The sequence below is a fragment of the Crocuta crocuta genome, unplaced genomic scaffold (genome assembly GCF_008692635.1).
Source record: "Crocuta crocuta isolate KB4526 unplaced genomic scaffold, BGI_CrCroc_1.0 scaffold93, whole genome shotgun sequence".
Classification (NCBI taxonomy): Eukaryota; Metazoa; Chordata; class Mammalia; order Carnivora; family Hyaenidae; genus Crocuta; species Crocuta crocuta.
The window spans coordinates 4,615,959-4,634,480 of NW_027529641.1; the positions used below are offsets into that span (position 1 = coordinate 4,615,959).

The window sequence follows — 18,522 nt, forward strand, 5'->3', positions numbered from 1 at the left end:
ACCCCCCCCCACCTGGTTCTGGAGTTGCTGGCTGAGGTGCCATCCGCCCCCACGTCCCACCAGTAAGATCCTAAGGTTCTGGGTGTGTCTGGAAGAGTTTAAGCTGAAATAGAGTCGATCTTGGAAGAATATTCTGGGGAGAGAGAGAAGGAGGAAAATAAATGGAATCTTTATTCCTCGCCAGGACTCAAAGATAGTTTCCACCTACCAGAGTGGCCCCTGGGTTGGGTCCCGGCCATGCCCAGGCAGGGCAGGTTGGTTGCGAGGTGACGAGTGAGGCCAAGACCTTTTGGTCCTGGAAAAGCGTGGAGCTGGTCCTGCACCCGGGGAGGTCCCGTCTACATGACGCCCAGCCTTTTTTATCCGAACAGAGTTATTCTATGAAAAACTGGAACAAATATCCATAAAACAGGAAAACCAGATGATTAGATCAACGCAACCACCAAGCCATTAAGACCCAAGTGTTTGGATAAAACGCTCAGCAGCTATTTTTTCAAAGAGGAAAAACAATCAGCTCAAGAAACCCTAACAATATTTTAGCACATTGTTACTAACTTGCTTCGTTAGAGTTTCATAAAAGAGATGGAAGTTTCCCCAGAAACAGGAAGCTTCTCCTGTGCCAGCCTTAGCCACCAGGGGGCCTCTGGGGACCCCTGGGGCAAAGAAGGGAATATATTACCCTGGCAGAATATTTAGACCTATAAAAGCAGTTAAATTAAATGCCACATGGGTTTCTGTCCAGCTGTTTTTCATTCCAGCATATTCATTAAAGGCAGTCAGCGGGAAATCTCGGAGGTTGTGCCGGCCGGATCTGGGGTTGGAGATGTTTTGCGCCCGGTGCTGGTGCTCTCCCTTGACTTAGCCCTTCAGCTACATCCGGGGAGCAGGCCTCAGTTTCCCTTCCCTTGTGCTTCTGCAGCTCGTTGTGCACATAGGGCTGGACGCCTCCGCCAAGGCCATCGTTCTGGAACAGTGCGCCAAGAACCGAGGTTACTGGGACGCCGACATCCGGGGCTTCCGGCCCGCGCGCGGCGAGTGCCTTCCCGATGGCCCGGAAGTGATCGCGTCAGGGGTCAACATGAGGGCCGTCCGCAAGCGCGTGGCGGTGGATGGCGTGCAGGTGATCTACTCCCGCGATGCCGGCAGGTAGGCGCGGCGGGGGTCGGGTCCCTGGGCGGTGGGGAGGCTGCGTGGCTGGAGCGTGACCCGACCCGCTCCCGGGGTGACCCCTGTCCCCACCGGGAGGCCGTCTGGCGCCGGCCAGCAGGCCGCTTGCTCACGCAGTGCCACCCAGGGTGCAGAGCAGCGGATTGTCACCCCCTCCTTCCCCGGGCCTCGATTCCAANTCCCCTTCCGGGCCTCTGGTGCGTTGATGGAGGAGAAGAGATGGGGAGGTGTGTTTTGAGAGCCTCTAACGTCTTGTGGATGCTCGGTTTTTATTTCTTGCGGCCCGGTTGTGAGTTAGCTGTTCTGATTCAGCCCCGCACAGAGGCTGATTTACCCTGGTTCCTGCGAACTCTGACCCGCAGTAGGTAGTTTCTCCAGCCCCCCCAGAAGGAACGAAGGGAGAGGGGTTCCAGGGCACAAGGGGCTTTGGACTAGTCACTTTGAAAATCTGGCCCTTTCTCAGGCTCGGCCACTTGCTGGTCTTGGGACGGTGAGACCGAGCGTCTCTCCCGGGCGCATTCCCCGCACATGCGCTTTCAGAGGCAGAAGAACAGAACCTTCCCGGGGGGCAGCCTTCCTTCTTCACGCTTGGCGGGTGCTTCGCTGTCCCTTTGGCTCACGTTGCCCCGGGCTTAGAGGCCCGCCCGAGGAGTAACGTGGCGTCTTGTGTGGTTGCAGATACGTCTGTGATTACACCTATTACCTGTCTTTGCATCACGGAAATGGGCGCGCGGCACTCATCCACGTGCCGCCATTATCGTGTCGGCTGCCAGCGCCCGTGCTGGGCGAAGCCCTGCGGGTCCTCACCCAGGACATGCTGGCGCAGATGCGGAAGGCCGAGCCCGAAGCCTGGATCTCAGGAAGCTCAGCCTCTGGTGATTCCCGCCCAGGGGAACCGATTGGGGGACTGTGCCTTTAGAGAAAATTAAATGTTTCAGTCCCGTGTGCAGAGATCAACTGTGCTTTGAGAGACTTTTAAAAAATGGCTTGTAAAACCGTTCACACAGAGGGGGAAAAAAGCTCGAAATTAGCCCAACGAAATCACAAAGGGTTATTTTATTGTCAGAAGAAAGAAGAACGCTCCGAAAGGCAGACATTTCACAAGGGATTAACTAGCTTCAGTTATGGTTTTCATGACAATAAAATGAAATCCTAGTAATTTTTTTTTCCCCTCTTAAAAAGACTGTGCAGTGGGCCTGTGTGATCCTGCCCAGACTGCTAAAACCGCAGACCTGTTTGGCAGAGCCACACGTGACGGTGATCTGTGACCAGCTGGCCAGTCGGGAAACACAGGTGTAGCCGCTGCTGCTGCTGCCGGGCGCCCCATTCCTGGCCTCCAAGCTCGTGTATCCAGGTGCCGTGTGCAGCTTCTGCGCCACTGGGTCTCTAGTGTTTGGTTTTTCTTTTTCTAATCTTTTAAAAACTCATGTGTGTTTTCACACACATGATAAAATTTACCCTTTTAACCATTAAAAAATTCTTTTAATGTTTGTTTTTGAGAGAGAGAGAGACATCGCTAGCAGGGGAGGGGCAGGGAGAGGGAGATACAGAATCCGAAGCAGGCTCCAGGCTCTGAGCTGTCAGCACAGAGCCTAACGCGGGGCTCGAACTCACAAACCCTGAGATGGTGACCTGAGCCAAGGTCGGATACTTAACCGACTGAGCCACCCAGGAGCCCCCTTAACCATTTTAAAGTGTTTAGTGACATGATGTACATTCACTTGTACAGGCATCACCACCATCCATCTCTAGAACTTTCTCAACATCCCAAATTGAAACTCTGTACCCATTAAATAACATCCCCCCCTCCTGACTACCCCCAGCCCTTGGCAACCATTATTCTACCCTCCATCTCTGAATTTGATTACTCTGAGGGCCTCGTATAAATGAATTTCAATAGGTGTCCTTTTGTGACTGGCTTATTTCACTCAGCGTAGTGTCTTTGAGGCCCATCCATATTGTAGCCTGTGACTGAATTTTCTTTTTTGAGGCTGCGTGATAGTTCATTGTAAGTACAGGCCATGTTTTGTTGATCCGTTCATCTTTTTGTGGACACTGGGTTGCCTCCACCTTTTGGTTATTGTGAACACTAGTACTGTGCACGCAGGTGCACAAAAAAAGTTAGCGTTCCTAATTTCAGTTCTTTTGTTTATATACTTAAGAGTAGAATTGCTGGATCATAAGGCAATCCCATGAATTTTTTTAATGTTTTATTTACTTCTGAGAGAGAGAGAGACAATGTGAGCAGGAGAGGGTCAGAGAGAGAGAGAGAGATACAGAATCTGAAACAGGCTCCAGGCTCTGAGCTAGCTGTCAGCTCAGAGCCCAGTGTGGGGCTCAAACCCACGAACTGCGAGATCATGACCTGAGCCGAAGTCGGACGCTTAACTGACTGAGCCACCCAGGCGCCCCAAGGCAAACGGCCCAATACCGTTTCCCGTGGCAATCACGCTGTTTTATATTCCTACCAGTAGTGTTTGGCCTTAAAGGAGAATAGCTAGGCTTGGCTTCTCCACCATGATGGGTGTTATACTTACTTTTTAGAAACAGAATCTCCCCTCTTCAGCTAGCATGTTGCCTTTGGGCAAACACCTGGGTCTTGTGTCCAGCTGCTCAAAGCAAGGATGTACTTGTCTTGTGTTTGCGGGAGGGTGGGGGGCAGTATCCAGCGAGAGACATTGTGTTTTGGAGGAAGGGGTTGAAGGTGGCTAAGGTCTGGGAAATTTCTTGTTCCTTGTTGTGCTCACAGCCGTCACTTTCACTTAATTCCCTTTTAAAAAAGCATTATTCACGTAGTGTCCAGATTCCTTCACCGGAAGAGAAAGCATTTGGCGCTTACTAACAGAGGAAGTGGGCGGGCCTTGCTCGGCTCATCCTTAGCTCTGTGGCACCTTGTGCCTTTGGAACAAACTTTACGGGCCCCCTTTTGCAAATGAACCTGGCTTGTTCGACATAAAACGGTTTGGAGTCAAATCGTAGTGGATGAAAGCCAGCCGAGCGGGATGGCATGGCCAGCATGCAGGGCCTGGCTGTGTTGGTTGTTCAGGTGGTGACCCTTCTGTATTTGTGGGCAGACGCCTGCTACCCCTCTGTCCCCCTCCCCAGTGTAGCCTCTGTCTCAGGCCCGGGGCAGGCAGGGGGCCTCGGGACCCCGCCTCAGTGCTTTTTCAGGTCGCTTGGCACCAAGTGATGCATGTTTTACAAACTGTTAGATGTCATCCAGTTGGGAGGCCCAGAGCTTGCTTGCTCGCTCGCTCTCTCATTTTTTTTAAAAGAATTTAGAAGGCTTTATTTTCTGCAGTTGAACAGTGTTTTTTAAATTTTTAGTCATTTTTTTACTTTCGAGAATTTATTTTTTATAATTTGCATCCAAGTTAGCACATGGTGCAACTATGATTTCAGGAGTAGATTCCTTAACGCCCCTCCCCCACTTAGCCCCTCCCCCCTCCCACAACCGCTCCAGTAACCCTCTGTTTGTTCTCTGTATTTAAGAGCCTCTTATGTTTTGTTCTCTCCCTGTTTTTATATTATTTTTGCTTCCTTTCCCTGTTCATCTGTTTTGTATCTTAAAAGTCCCCATATGAGTGAAGTCATGTGATAATTCTTTCTCCGACTAATTTTGCTTAGCATAATACCCTCTAGTTCCATCCATGCAGTTGCACATGGCAAGATTTCATTCTTTTTGATTGCTGAGTAATGCTCCATTGTGTGTGTGTGTGTGTGTGTGTGTGTGTGTATACACACCACATCTTTTTCATCCATTCATCAGTCGATGGACATTTGGGCTCTTTCCATACTTTGGCTGTTGTCGATAGCGCTGCTAAAACGTTGGGGTGTATGTGCCCCTTCAAATCAGCATTTTTGTATCCTTCAGATAAATACCTAGTAGAACAATTGCTGGGTTGTAGGGTAGTTCCATTGTTAGTTTTTTGAGGAACCTCCATACTGTTTTTCCAGAGTGTCTGCACCAGTTTGCATTCCCACCAGCAGTGCAAGAGAGCTCTTTCTCCGCATCCTCGCCAACTATTCTTGCCTGAGTTGTTCATGTTAGCCATTCTGACAGGTGTGAGGTGATATCTCAGTGTGGTTTTGATTTGTATTTCCCAGATGATGAGTGGTGTTTAGCATTTTTTTCATGTGTCTGTTGGCCATCTGGATGTCTTCTTTGGAGAAGTGTCTGTTCATGTCTTTTGCCCATTTCTTCACTGGGTTATTTGTTTTTTGGGTATTGAGTTTGATAAGTTCTCTATAGATTTTGGATACTAACCCTTTACCAGAGCTCCCTCTTGATGACCATCCCAGTCATCTCCCCCTGTGTGACCTCTGACATTCTTCAGGGAGAATCCAGAGGGCCCGATCACATCCTGCTCTCAGTGGCCCACCATCTTCTGTTGGTACATCCTGGGGCCTGTTTACTTGTGGCTGCTACATGGCAGTTCTGAGTCCATCTGAAAGCTGACCCAGCTTAAACAGGTTGAACCCTGGGTTGGTCACTTAATAGCTGGGGAGTCTCGAGCACATCTGCAGGTTTGCTTATCCATAGAAGAGTAAAGAAAGTCCTTCCTTTGCAGAGTTGTGAATATCTGGTGAGAGAACAGATGTGCGAGTCTGTCCATGATGAGCACCCCCCGTACACACACACACACACACACAACACACACACCTTACTGAGTCTGGGCTTGTGGCTGGACCTGTGACCAGAAGTACAGAAATAGCCCCATGGGATCTGTGGTCTTAAGAAGTGGCGCAGTGAGGAGAGGCTCTAACATTTGTAAAGACACATCACCTTCATCCTGAGAAGAAACTGCTGCTGCTTCTGGCTGAGGATGAGTGTGGAAGATGGCGCCTCAAGCCAAGAGCGCACCACTGATCTGCCGGGGAACGTGGGAGTGCCACACCAGACTCCTATGTCCTCCTGCTGCCAGCCTATGCACCCCGCCCCCCCCAACCCCTGGAACTGAGCCAGCCTGTACCCATCAGTCATCCAGTGACGGTCCCGAGTGCCCGTGGTGAGCAGACACCCTGGGGCCACACCAAGAGCCTGAGACGGTCCTCTCTTTGAGGAAGGTGTTTTGTCTTTAGATCCGAATGTTTGTGCGACTCACTGGATCTGAAATAACTGTGGCCTTTGATTGACCTCTGCTGCCCACACCTTGCTAGCCTGCCCTTTACACAGTGCCTGACCTTGTTCCTGGAGTGTACTTTCTTACAGTCGAAGTGTCGAGAAATGATCGCCCTCCTGATGGGCTTGTGGTCTGATTCCAGAGCACTTACAGCTTGTTACCTTTGAATGTATATTATTCACATTTCTTACTATAGCCATTTCCCATGGCCATAAAAAAAAAAANTTTGAACAGCGCCAGCGAGCCACATCCCGTGTGCCTGATTGGTTTGCATGTGCATCCTGACTCTGCTGGCCATGCGGTACCAACGAGGACAGGGAAATGTGAAGGTTGAGTCCTTTGTCCCAGAGTCACCCGAGGGCAATCCTGCCTCGGCCTAACTTTTGTCAGTGGAAGATACCAGAAAAGTCTGCAGATCGGTCAAAACTGAAGTATAGATTTCTATATTTTATGTATTCAAATTTCCTTCCAGCCAATTTAATGGAGGAAGAGACAGAAGAGCCTTGCTGTCCCCCGCAGCGATTTGCATGCTGCGAACACTCAGCCGTCAGAAATAAAGCAGAGCCTCCATGCAGAACACCTCCGAGTGACATGTGTGAACACACATGCCACACGTAGCTCAGCTCCCTGGCCTCAGAAGCGTGGGGACTCTTCCAGAAAGGGAGGGGAACGAAGTCAGAGACCAACAATGCATACAGAATTCTTTTATTTAACTTAAACCATGTAGTACTTTAACTACTAGAAAAAAGCAGAGTAAGAGAAACTAAAGTTGCCTTAGCTCCAGCCATTCAAAATAGACAAAGTTTCTTTTTTTTCCCCATAATGTAAAGAATCCAGAGTATATCGCAGTAACAGGAATAAATTCTTACAACAGAATATACAAAAACATTTTGAAATTTTTTTCATCTACTGATTTTTTTTTATATAAACAGGAATTTTTTTAGGAATAATTTATACACAGAAAGTCATTTTATGTAACAAATTGGCCATGTTATTACCTTTTTTTTTTTACTTTTTTAAAAAACTTTTTTTAAACAAGAAAACTCAGAAAATGCATTATTTGCGATGCATCCATTCCATTGCGCCTTCTGGTTTGATTCTTTTTTCTCTCTGCCCCAGAGGTAGACACTCTGGCAAACCTCTCACCTCAACCTCACTGGCTTAGAAAGCAGACAGGTGTTTTTGCCAAGCATCTGTTCCACCTGTGGGCGTGTCTATGCAACGCCAAACATCTGCATGAACAGTGGAAAACAAAAAACCAATTGTTTCTGGACCTTTCTCCCATGTAGTGCAAAACATCCAGATATTTCTAATGATGGAGATTTTGTGGAGTAGTGTAGACATGGCCAATAATCCATTGGGGAGCGAGAGGAAATGGAGTCCAACTTAAACACATTTTTGTGTGTGTGTACTTTTTACGCAAAGGGACTTGTTTGGGACTGGAAAAATGTATCTTCGGTGTTCTGCCTTAAATAAAAGAACTAGGGTCTCTTCCTTGTTAGAACAAAGCGCTAATCACGATAGGAGGCATGTAAGCAAACGGCCTGCGCGCACCAGAATTATCATCCTTAGCGTGATAAGTCTGCATGCTGTGATCACCGCGCCATCAGGTCCTTCCCTCTCCAGGCATTGCATGCCCACGGTGACGACCCCACCAACCAAACCAGATGCTCCGGAGTGCCAGGGGCACGGCTGGGCTGCAACACCTCTGCTGTGTCCTTGGCCAATGAGGTTCTTTCAGTCTTACACTCCAAAGGGAAATGACCAGCGAAAGATGATCCCCTTCCCAACCAGAGGGTTCCGGAAGACCAAGATACTGAAGATACAGAACTACTTCTTAAATCATCATCATTCTTTTGTTATAAACTAGGGCACAAAGCGTGGGGGGGGGGAGGGGAAAAGGGTGAACCACGGCCTGGGTCAGGGGGGAAAAAAATCTTTTTTTTTTTTTTTTTTTTGGCATATTGTAAAGCTAGCTAGTAAACAGGTGTCCTAAAAAAATGGATCACAAACACATTTGCACACACAGAGAAAAAAAGTGTCTTTAAATTATTTTCGGCAATTATAAACTACAAACATTTTATAAAATTATTCTATGTTCTTACAAAAATGCAATGAAACATTTAATTAGTTCTTGTAAACCAGATCTTCGTCAACTGACTACCCGTAATCTACTGGACTTAAGAGCCCTATTGAAAACACTAATGAGTGACTAATTAAAACAATGTTTAACCAGAAAGATGTGGACACACGCAAACGTGGACGTACAGATGAGCGACCATTATGTCCTTGCATAAACAAGGTGAAACAAAACTCTAAAGTCATGCCCCAGAACTGACAACCGACCGGTGCGATGCAGTTCGCGTTCTTGAACGATCTCACTGAACTGCAGCAACCGTCTCCGAAGGAGGATGTCAGGTTTATGTGTTGGAACCAAATGCCCTTGGATGACTGCTGCGCCTTGATGTGGTCTGATACCTTCAGAAACCATCAAGTTCAAAACATGGCCCACACTTCTTCCTAGCCCTGCACCCTTCTGCTTGCCAGTCTTTGCTCCGTGTCACGTTGTGACCCTGTTACAGTGGCTTCCCGCTGCCTGATCTTCCCACCCTCAAGGAGTGTTCATCTGCTTTTCCTCTAAATGACCAACCAGTCATCTAAGCTGGATGCCCAAAATGAAACCTTCTGGCCTGTCCGAGGTCTGTATCTTCAGCATCTCTGGCAACAGAGGTTCAATCTACACAGCATCCTCTCTAGAAGTTCTCATTTGTGCCACCGACTAGTCAGAGGGGAGGAAGAAAGTTTGACTTTCATCACTCGTGCTTAGAGAGTGGATCTGGTCCATATCTCCCAATGCTGCTTAGCCCAGGAAATTAAAAAAAAACAAAACAAAACAACAACAACAACAGCTGACAAACACAGAAGTTAACAGCAACAAAAGAACAAACCCCAAACCTTAAATGCGTTTCTGGGACTGCTGGAACGGGCCAAGGCATACTGTGGAGCATTACTGTCAACCGGAGGGTGCCTGTGTTTTGGAAAGGAGTTGCCTTTGACACTGGCCACCCCAGGAGGACCCAGCAGTGACAGCTGAGGACCTTGGGCCAAGCATCCTAGCCTTCTCACCAATCTGAGCTAGTGTGGCCTTGCCACAACAGCAGCCTGCATCATGCACAGCCACCTGCCAACAGAGGTGAGCTGCTGAGAAAGAGGCTTTGGTGGAACAAACTGGCCTAGAAACTGGCATCATACTTGGCTCGGAAATCGTTATCCCAACCAAAACACACCACCTCGTGCCAAGCATTTTGCCATTGGGGAGTTCCACAGTAACCACTTTTTCCCCCCTATTTTACCAAGCCACTTTTCCTGCCATTGAAATGTCGTCCCACGTCCTAAGAGACAGATTGGAAGGAGAGGCCACTGTTGGCCACAAACACGGTCTTCTATCTTCCAAGGAGGAAGCTCATTCCAACTGTGTGTCAAACGTCATGACATCCCATAAAGGAGAGCTGGGGTGGTCTGGGCGTCACACAGCTGAAGTTCGACAGTGTCTCCAGAACACACCAGCTCCCGCTGCCTTGGGGAAGGGCTGTGTGTACTAATGTTTTAATGCTCACATCAATTCAATGATGTGCCTCAGTGGTTCACGTCACTTCAAGCAGCGTGAGCTGCTGTCAGAAGGAGGTTGCATGGAAAAAAATGCCACAACTCAGCTTGATTAAATTATGTGGAGCCTACAAAAGAGAAAACTCAAGAAGAGGCGGGAAAATCAGCATACGGTGAGGCTAGAACTGTGGACAGATGATGCCTTGGTAGAGTCAAGGTGGGTGGTTTGGTCCAGTAAAATGACTGCACCATCGCGCAAGCAAAATTTTCTTTTATTTGAGTGTTTCTGAAGCATTCGTTAGGATGGGCACTACGCTATTAGTGTTTTCTTTCTACTTAAAGAGCAACTGCCTACATAAAACAAAGACAGAAGGACACCGACGACTTGGACAGTTGAAACGAAACCCTTAGAACCAGCTGAATGATCTGTAGAAATCCAGTTGTGGAAACCGGGAGGTTTGTGCAAAAGAGGAGAGGCTACTATTCCAAGGGGTCACCTATGGTGTGGAAGAAGAAAACCCTGATCTGACAGTATTTCTCAGTGACCTTAAGATGCCAGGGGGTGGGGGAAAGAGAGTGGTGTGCCGGCAGGACGGAGCTGCAGCGCGGGGTCTGAAAGGAACCCCCCGCCCTTGGGGAGCCCCCCTCCCACGTCTCCTAGAAAGGGTGCCAGTGCCTGTGAGAGCAGCTGCTGGAAGTGGGGAGCCCGCCATCCGCCCCTGTGAGCAGCGGGGTGGCGGGGAGGCAGTGCCACCCTGGGAGGAGGCCGGGCGTCCGCCGCCAGTCCCTTCCAGCCCGAGGGGTTGGTCTCTGTTTTCCCCTGGGGGAGGAGGGGATGAGGGGGAAGCGGGGGAACAGTCGGGGAGAGGGGGGCCCTCCTGTGTGCATCCTCGAGTGCAGCGCCCTCTGTGCGCTCGGGCAGGAGGCCTGAGGGCCAGGCGCTCAAGGCGCCGACGTGGCTGCACCTGCGATCGGAACCAGTGCAGGCCTGGCCTTGGCGGCCGGAGCGGCGGCCCGAGACCCGAACGCCGCCGCACGGGACAGGCGCGGTCATGGCCCAGAGACTGACTGCCCACCTCGGTGCTCCCTGTCCTCAAAACCTGCAAAACGAGTCGTCTCTCAGATGACCAAATTTGCGTGTCATTCGATCCGCGCAAAGTCTGTTTCAGTGACAGCCTGGGACAGCCAGGCAGCCTCCCAGCCCCCACCCCGCTGCCCGCTCGCTCGGGGCGCCCTGGGCCGGGAGGAAGGGAATCCTAACAGGAGCCTCCTAGGAAGCCCAGCGAGGAAGGGGAGGGGGAGGAGGAGGGGGAGGAGAAGACGAGACGTCTGGGGAAAAGGCAAGCTGTGTGAACTGAGCGGAGAGGCGGGTTAGTGTGGCTCCGACCCCGGAATACGGCCTCCTGGCCTCTCCCTGCCTGGTGTGCGCAGCCTGTGTGTGGATGAGGTTACCGGTACCGACGGCATGCTGTCAGGTGCTGAGAGATGGGAGATGTAGTCGTCTGTATATACACACATATAAAAAATAAGAGTGAGGTAGATAAATGTTTGAAAACCAAAACCAAACACGAAAACAAAACCAAAAAACCAAAAGAAACCCGAAAACTGTCCTGTCTTACACACACGCGCGCACACAAAACCCTTTCCTCGGTATTTAAATTCATAATGGGGGGCTTCTCTACAGTGATTGAAACTGGTATCACAAAATAAATTAAAACTCCTACATATAATACCTTCTTAATTAACTTTTTTTCTTTTTCTCAGTTTTTTCTTTTTTTTTTTTAAGGGGGAAAAACTATGGGGNTGAAGCAACCGACCAGAAAAAGCGCGACACGCTTGCTTTCTCGTGTTTCGTCTCCAGTCTCGACTAGCAACCATCAGACTTTAGCTTTGTTCTTCCTCGTACTTTAAACATTTCCATCCCAGAAGCAACTCGGGTGCTGTCATCACTCTGGTGAGAAGTGCTAAAAACTAAACAAAACAAGACCCCTGGGCCCCGGGCCCCGAGGACTGGGATTCCTGGCCGGGGAGGAGCGAGCCGGCGCCAGGGCTCCAGTCCCCCCTCAACCGCCCCGGGGAGCGCACCGGGCTCCTGGGCCACCGGGCCACCAGCCACCGTGGTGTCCGTGTGTGCTCCGTCCCGACCGGGCCCCTCTGACCCCGTACCCTGGCGGGGGTGGGGGCTGGCTGATGCCCTGAGGAGGCCACCCCCGGGGCCTCCTCCCTGCCAGTGTCTGGGAGGCCCCCTGGGACCTTCTGGATCTGGAGGTGGGTAGGTGGGACTGGAGGGCGGCGGCGGAGGCCACGGAGGGGCCCGCGGGACGCCGCTCTGCTGCACCCTTGGACTCAGCAGCCGGTTGTCATGGGATGGAAGGGCTAAATGTCCATTAAAAAAAAAAAAAAAGAAGTAATCCAAATGCCTAGCGTCTGCAGCTCCAACTGCTGTTGTGCCCAGGAATTAAAAAAATAGAGAGATCTGTGTGTCACGACTGACACGGAGGTGAGGGAAAGAGAAGGCGAGACTCTCTGACGACGGCAACTAGGAACACTGAACAACGTATTTAACCTTTTGTTTTCTGACCTGAGTTTGCTTCATGTCTTGCACTGTAACAGACTCCAGCGTGGCAGAGAGCAGGCCGGGCGGGGGAGGGGGGGCGCGGGGGGTGCCGGCCTCCCTCGCCGGCCTCCCTCGCCAGCCTCGTGCCCACAGAGCCTACGGGTGAGAACGCAACTAACGGGCAGGGGGAGCGGGGAGCAGGGAGGGGAGGGCGTTATTTATAAAAAGGCATCAAACAGTTCATGGCAGATTATGTTTGAGAAGTTATCGATTACTGGGAAGAGAGGAAGAAAGTCACGCACTCGAGTACAAAGCGTAAGAAGTTTCTTGGAGTGAGCAGAGAGGGAAGGAGGGTAGACCTGAAGGTTTTCATAGATTAAATCCACAAAGATAAAGGACAAAAAAAATAGCAGCTTTTTTTTTCTGTACAGACGTATAGATGAATATCTGAACCGTAAAAAAGTTATAAAAGTGACATGAAAGACGATGTGTATGCAAATGTCTCACGGTCTAACATAGAACTGTAAGGCCGTGGAGAAGTCCTAGTAACAGAGGAAATGTCAACGAAGCTTAGGATGCTTGAATCCATTTACTGCTTTTCTTCTTACTGTTGTGATGGTGTCTGAATTTCTGTTCCTTGCAAACCTGCATAAACAGTTGGGCTGAGTCCCTGGAAACCCCTTCCCATCTGTGTCCTGGGGGCCGGGAGCCAGGGGTGGGGGGCTGAGGTGGGGGGACAGGAGACTGGCAGGTGGAAGANGGAAGAGGGGCAGGGAAGCCGGGTCTGGCTTCTCCCAGTCTTCACCGAGAGAAAATCCCATCCTGTCCACTTCCCCCAAATAACAGCCTAGTCAGAAAGCGATCAGACCTGTGTGGACGTAAGACTTGAAAAGAACGCCAGGGGCGACCAGATGGAGCGCGTCATCCGTGTGGCCCTTAAATGACGTGACTAGATGCCATGCTCGCCCCATGCCTCTGGAAACAAGGAAATAAGTGTGGGGGGGCCGTGAAGGAGGAAGGTCAGGGTTTTGGCAGAATTTGGCAGCGTTAAAATGGTGACAACCTCGAATGAATGATGGCCCTTTTTTAATTTTGTATGTCCCTAAAAAGGTGAAAGATACAGGTAAAAAAATTCCGTCTCAAGGTGTTTTGTTTTGTTTTGTTTTGTTTTTATAAAGACCTACGGTGACAGGCAGGTGTGCACAGGGGCAATGGGGGGCCACAGGGAGGGACAGCCGCTTCCTCGATCAAAAGGGTGTCCCAGCTGGGCTTGCGGCAAGTATTTTTCCATTATGAAGCAGAAAGAAAGAGAAAGGTGAGAGAGAGAGAGAGAGGAGGGAGACAAAATTAGAGGAGAGACAGGGAAAGAGTGAGGAGACTCGATTCTCAAGTGTTCTGTTGCTATTAAGTGTTGTCATTAAGGTTCTTAAAGGCCCATGTCAGTTAAGGGTTCGGGTAGGGAAATAAAAAGCTGCTTGCATATTGAAAAAAGGAACATCCCGAATGTGTTTACTGCAGAGAAGCCATCTCCCGCGGGCAGCAATGGCAGTTCTGGAGATCCACTGAGGTACAGGAGGCTGTGAATCGATTGTGAAAACTACCCCCCTCCCCCCACCCGCCGCCGAGCGTGCACACACGTTACTGTTTGCACGGGATCCGGGATCCAAGGATCAGCAGGTCGAAGACTGGGGCAGAGGCAAGGCCCTCTCGTTCTTGCGTCCCCCGTTCATGTGCGCGTAAGGCTGTCTCTCGTCGAAGCTGGCGCGGAGCACCAGCACGCCGGGGCCCGGGCCGTTCTCGGCCTTGTGTCCTGAGTGTCTGTCGGGCAGCGGCAGGGAGGACGAGGAGGCGGAGGGGTCCAGGGGGACGCTCTCCATGTCCTCCGGCTCCAGGTCCAGCTCCTCCGGCTCGGGCGGCTTGTTCTCCTCGCTGTAGTAGAAGGACACCTCCCGGAAGCCGGGCTCCATCTCGTCCTTGATGCTGCTGATGATCTCCAGGAAGGAAGGCCTCATCTTGGGGTTGTACTGCCAGCACATGCGCATCAGTTCAAACCTGGGACAGAGACAGACAGACAGACGGTGGGCCGGGCCGCGAGCGGTGGCCTCCCTGCAGCCCCTGCCCGCCGCGCGTGCACCGAGAGCAGGGAGACAGCTCGGCCATTTCTCTCTGGATGGTGGCCCCCACTGCTTTCACTCCAGGGACCCAGGACCATCACCGGGACAAAACCCAACCTCTCATTTCCTGAGGATAAATCCGGGTTCGCGCAGAGTCTGTCATTACAGGTGTTACGGGGACAGTGCTAAGAAATAAGAACCCGACATGGCATCCACGTGAGCGTCTCTTGGAGCCACCAGTGAAACACTCCTTCCGGAACTAGAGTGCGGGAAGCCTCTGGTGTCTCACTAATAAGGCTTAAGAATGGGGCGCCTGGGAGGCTCAGTCGGTTAAGCGTCCGACTTCAGCTCAGGTCATGACCTCATGGTTTGTGAGTTCAAGCCCTGCACTGGGCTCTGTGCTGACAGTGCGGAACCTGCATGGGATTCTCTCTCTCCCCCTCTTTCTGCCCCTTCCCTGCTCGGACTCTCTCTCTCTCAAAATAAATAAAAATAAAGTTAAAAAAAAAAAAAAGGCTTAGGAGTGATCACAGCTATCCTGACAGTGACCTCTCCTTCAGCCCCACTTCCCGGGGCCGGGCATGNGCGCTCGGCCGGGCTCTGCGGTCCCGGTCTAGCCTCCCGGGCTGCCTGCCGCGCCCACCACCCAGGGTCCGGCCTCGCGTCCAGGCAGCGCCGAACTGAAAGTCCTATGAAGACCTGCAGCCAGACCCCGACAAGGTGGGAAGGCCCAGCCGGGTGCAAGGGTCCCTGCCCAGGCGAGGGGACAGGCAGAGAACACGGCACGAAGCCTGTGCCGGGTCTCACCAGCTGGACCACGGCGGCGCCTGGGCTGCAAACTTCTGTGAAGCCTCAGAGTCCAGCGGACGACGGGAGGCGGCCTCCCCCCTGCCCCGCGCCCCCCGGCTGAGGAGCAGGAGGCTGCACGAGGAAGAAGGGAGGGGGGTGGTGTGCTACTGCCAGCAGCCCGGCCCCAGGGGACGCCTGCGCTTGGACACGTGTTCAGGAGGCCCAGGGGAGGCGGGGATGCTTCTTACGAACCCGGAATGCAGAGAGACCCAGCCGAGGAGACCTTGGGAGCAAAGGCGAGGGTGACTAGCATCCAGGCCGGCCACAGGGCCAGACGAGGCTCCAGTCTGAGAAAGGGCTGGACAGCAGCCCTGTCACGCGTGAGCCAGAAACAGAAGAGCCTTCCCTTCGTCAGGGTTCTCGCCAGAAGATACTGTTCTCTGTTTTGTTTTAAAACTTCTGGCCAAAGAGGGGCGTTCAGTGGTCAAGGTCATGATCTCACAGTTTTTGAGTTCGAGCCCCACATCGAGCTCTGTGCTGACCACTCGGAGCCTGGAGCCTGCTTTGGATTCTGTCTGTCTGTCTCTGTCTCTCTGTCTCTCGCTCTGCCCACCCCCCCGCTCAATCTCTGTCAAAAATAAACATTAAACAAATTTTTAAAACTTCTGGCTAAAGAGGTGCTTTTCAGTAAAAATAGCTAAATGGAACTCCCCATATTCAGGAAGCACATAGCCCCCCAAACTGGCTTCGAGCATTCTGTCAGGCTGACCACCTGAGTGGCCCCAGGGAAGACACCCACGGAACACCAGACCAGCCTGCAAAGACAAAGCCCTAAGCCAACCTGGCCGAGCTACCTTGAAGGTCCTGGCGGGGGAGGAGGCAGGTCGGGGAGGGAAGAGTATGTGATGGGGAGGGAGGGTGGGAGCCCGAGACAGACTTTCTGCCTCTGCTGCCGCCGGGTTTTACAAATTGGTTTTTATAAATCGCCGTCTACTGGACCAGCCATGCCCATCTGTTTATATATGTCTGTGGCTGCTTCAAAGGCCACCCTCGAGGCGGGCAGCTGGAACAGAGACTGCCTGGCCGAGGAGCCCATAGTGCTGGCTGGGTGGCCCTTTACGGAAAACGTGTGCCACTTGTGCTCTGGCAGAAAAAGATGTGGACAAAATACGAAGACCAGCCTTTTTCCCTCGGCCACACCGCTAACCACGTGGCAGGGGTGACCTTTGGTTAATGCATCCGGTGACACGCGGTGGGTGTCGGGCAGGTGGGGTTTTCAGTGTGTGGGCTGCTTGAACCCTCACAAGGCCTAGAAGCAGGTGCATTGTAACATGTCCCCATTTTGTAGATGAAGCAGCAGAAACACCGAGAGAGTAGATGGTTTGTCCGAGGCCCCCACACCGGCGAGGGTGGAGCGGGATGGCGTTCTCTGTGAAAGAGTATGGTGGCGCTTTGAACACCATCTACCTCAGGGAGAGGACTTTTGTCAACTGCAACAAGAGAAACCATGGTCCCCCTAGGAGACCCGTTCCTGTCCTCAGTCACAGTGTGACAGCTCCTGCCCGGGTCACGTGACACACAAGCCTGCCTCCCCTTACCTCCCATTGTTGCCTACGAGAGAGGACTCCCCTCTTGCCCCCCCCCCAAATAAATCGGGCCGTAAATACAGGAGACCCCTCTCTCTGGCTCGCCTGTGATTTCCTCTCTGGCTGCCTGCTCCCTGAACAGAAGGGCAGCCAGGGCCAAGAACACGTGATGTGCCTGGCTCGGAGCCCCTGTGGCCAGGGGTGGCGGGGGGGAGGGGAGGTGCCGAGGAGGTGCCACCAGTGCCTGGAGTGCCATCAGCACGAACAAGCCACGTGCTGCCGCTCTTAAACCCTCCCAGAGTCACAGCCCTTCCAGGCCTGCCCATAAAAGGAAGTCTTTCTTACTCCATAGGATTCACGACCTTGTTTACACTATGTCCACAAGAACACTTTCCAGTAGACTCTAGAAGGATTTATGAGCTGATAAATCTCTTCTTTTAAAAGGCACATGTTTTGTAACCAGTCAGCTCTGGGAAGGCGGAGCAGTGCTTTACCCGGTGTGCAGACACTTAGAGACAAGGGGGACCCGAGGAGGCGGTGTGAGGGAAGAGGGACAACTGTCCTGCACACAGGGCGCCTGGGGGCCGCCACCCTCCTCGGCGCTGCTGCACGCATGCAGGTGGTGATCACAAGCCAAGGTGTGAGAGGCGGCCTGGCCTCGGTCCACCTGACAATCAGTGCAACAAAGACCAGATTCTAGAAGGCCCCGCACGGCCCGGCAGGCCCCTCCTCCACCTCCTCCTCCTCTTGGCAGCCTAGAACAGCCAGGATTGTCGTATTAGCCACTTGCTTCTCAGCTGGGCCCGCCAGTGCCACTCACCCCATGCCACCCTGGCTTTGGACTGAGACCAGACGCGGGGCCCAGGTACCAGGGACGGCCCGCAGTCGCACGGCCGAGCAGGCAGGAACGGCCCTTCCTGACTGGATTCTACTCCAGCGCCCTAGGCCCGCACAGCCAGCCCGGAACCACAGCAACGGGGAGAGGCACGTTCGACGACTGCGGAGACCACCCGAGTCCACTGTATGTGTTTCCGGCTCCCCTATGAGCTGGGGACTCCCTGGGCTAAAAAGTCCCAATTCCTTCCTGCGCCGTGTGTACGGAGGACTTCCCTGGCAAGGCTCTGGACCGGTGACATGGGGGAAGTTCTACGGAAAAAATACGGCCGCCTGGCCCCGGGCTCCCCGCTCGGGGCGCACCTCCACTCCAGCCCTGTCCTGCCCTCCGTCCTTCCGCCACCCGGCTTCTGAAAGCCGGGCCCTCGCCTCGCAGCCCTCTCTGGGGATGTGGGCACTCAGCGTGCGGACACGGGCACTCGAGGACGCTCGTGGCAGAGGGGAGAGCACAAGAGGTGGTTAAGGGCGGGCGTGGCTGTCCATTTAAAATGCGGAGCCACCAGCGGACCACGAGCCAAAGCCGATCTCGTGCCACTTGCCAATACATGAATTCAAACGGAGTCTCGACATAAAGGCTCACGAGCCTGGGCTGCCTGTGGCTTGGACCACAGGGCTCGGCGCTGTTGAGTGGATGGGGCTTCCCGGCTGCTCCGAGGAGCCCACCCCAGCTGCCTGTGGGGCCTCCC

The 18,522-nt window shown here is 52.4% G+C and overlaps 2 protein-coding genes across 2 annotated transcripts in view; one reads left to right on the forward strand and one right to left on the reverse strand.

Annotated features, from left to right (window-relative positions):
• The window catches only part of PGPEP1L (pyroglutamyl-peptidase I like), a 5,019-nt gene extending 2,923 nt beyond the window's left edge, over positions 1 to 2,096 (forward strand). The window contains 3 exon segments of the mRNA XM_077762413.1: positions 916 to 1,146; positions 1,846 to 1,996; positions 1,998 to 2,096. Of these exon segments, the coding sequence (XP_077618539.1) occupies positions 916 to 1,146; positions 1,846 to 1,996; positions 1,998 to 2,096 (481 nt within the window).
• An 11,424-nt stretch (positions 2,097 to 13,520) lies between these two features.
• The window catches only part of IGF1R (insulin like growth factor 1 receptor), a 244,071-nt gene continuing 239,069 nt past the window's right edge, over positions 13,521 to 18,522 (reverse strand). The window contains exon 21 of the mRNA XM_077762414.1: positions 13,521 to 14,505. Coding sequence (XP_077618540.1) covers positions 14,124 to 14,505 — 382 coding nt within the window. The 3' untranslated portion in view covers positions 13,521 to 14,123. The remainder of the gene's footprint in view (positions 14,506 to 18,522) is intronic.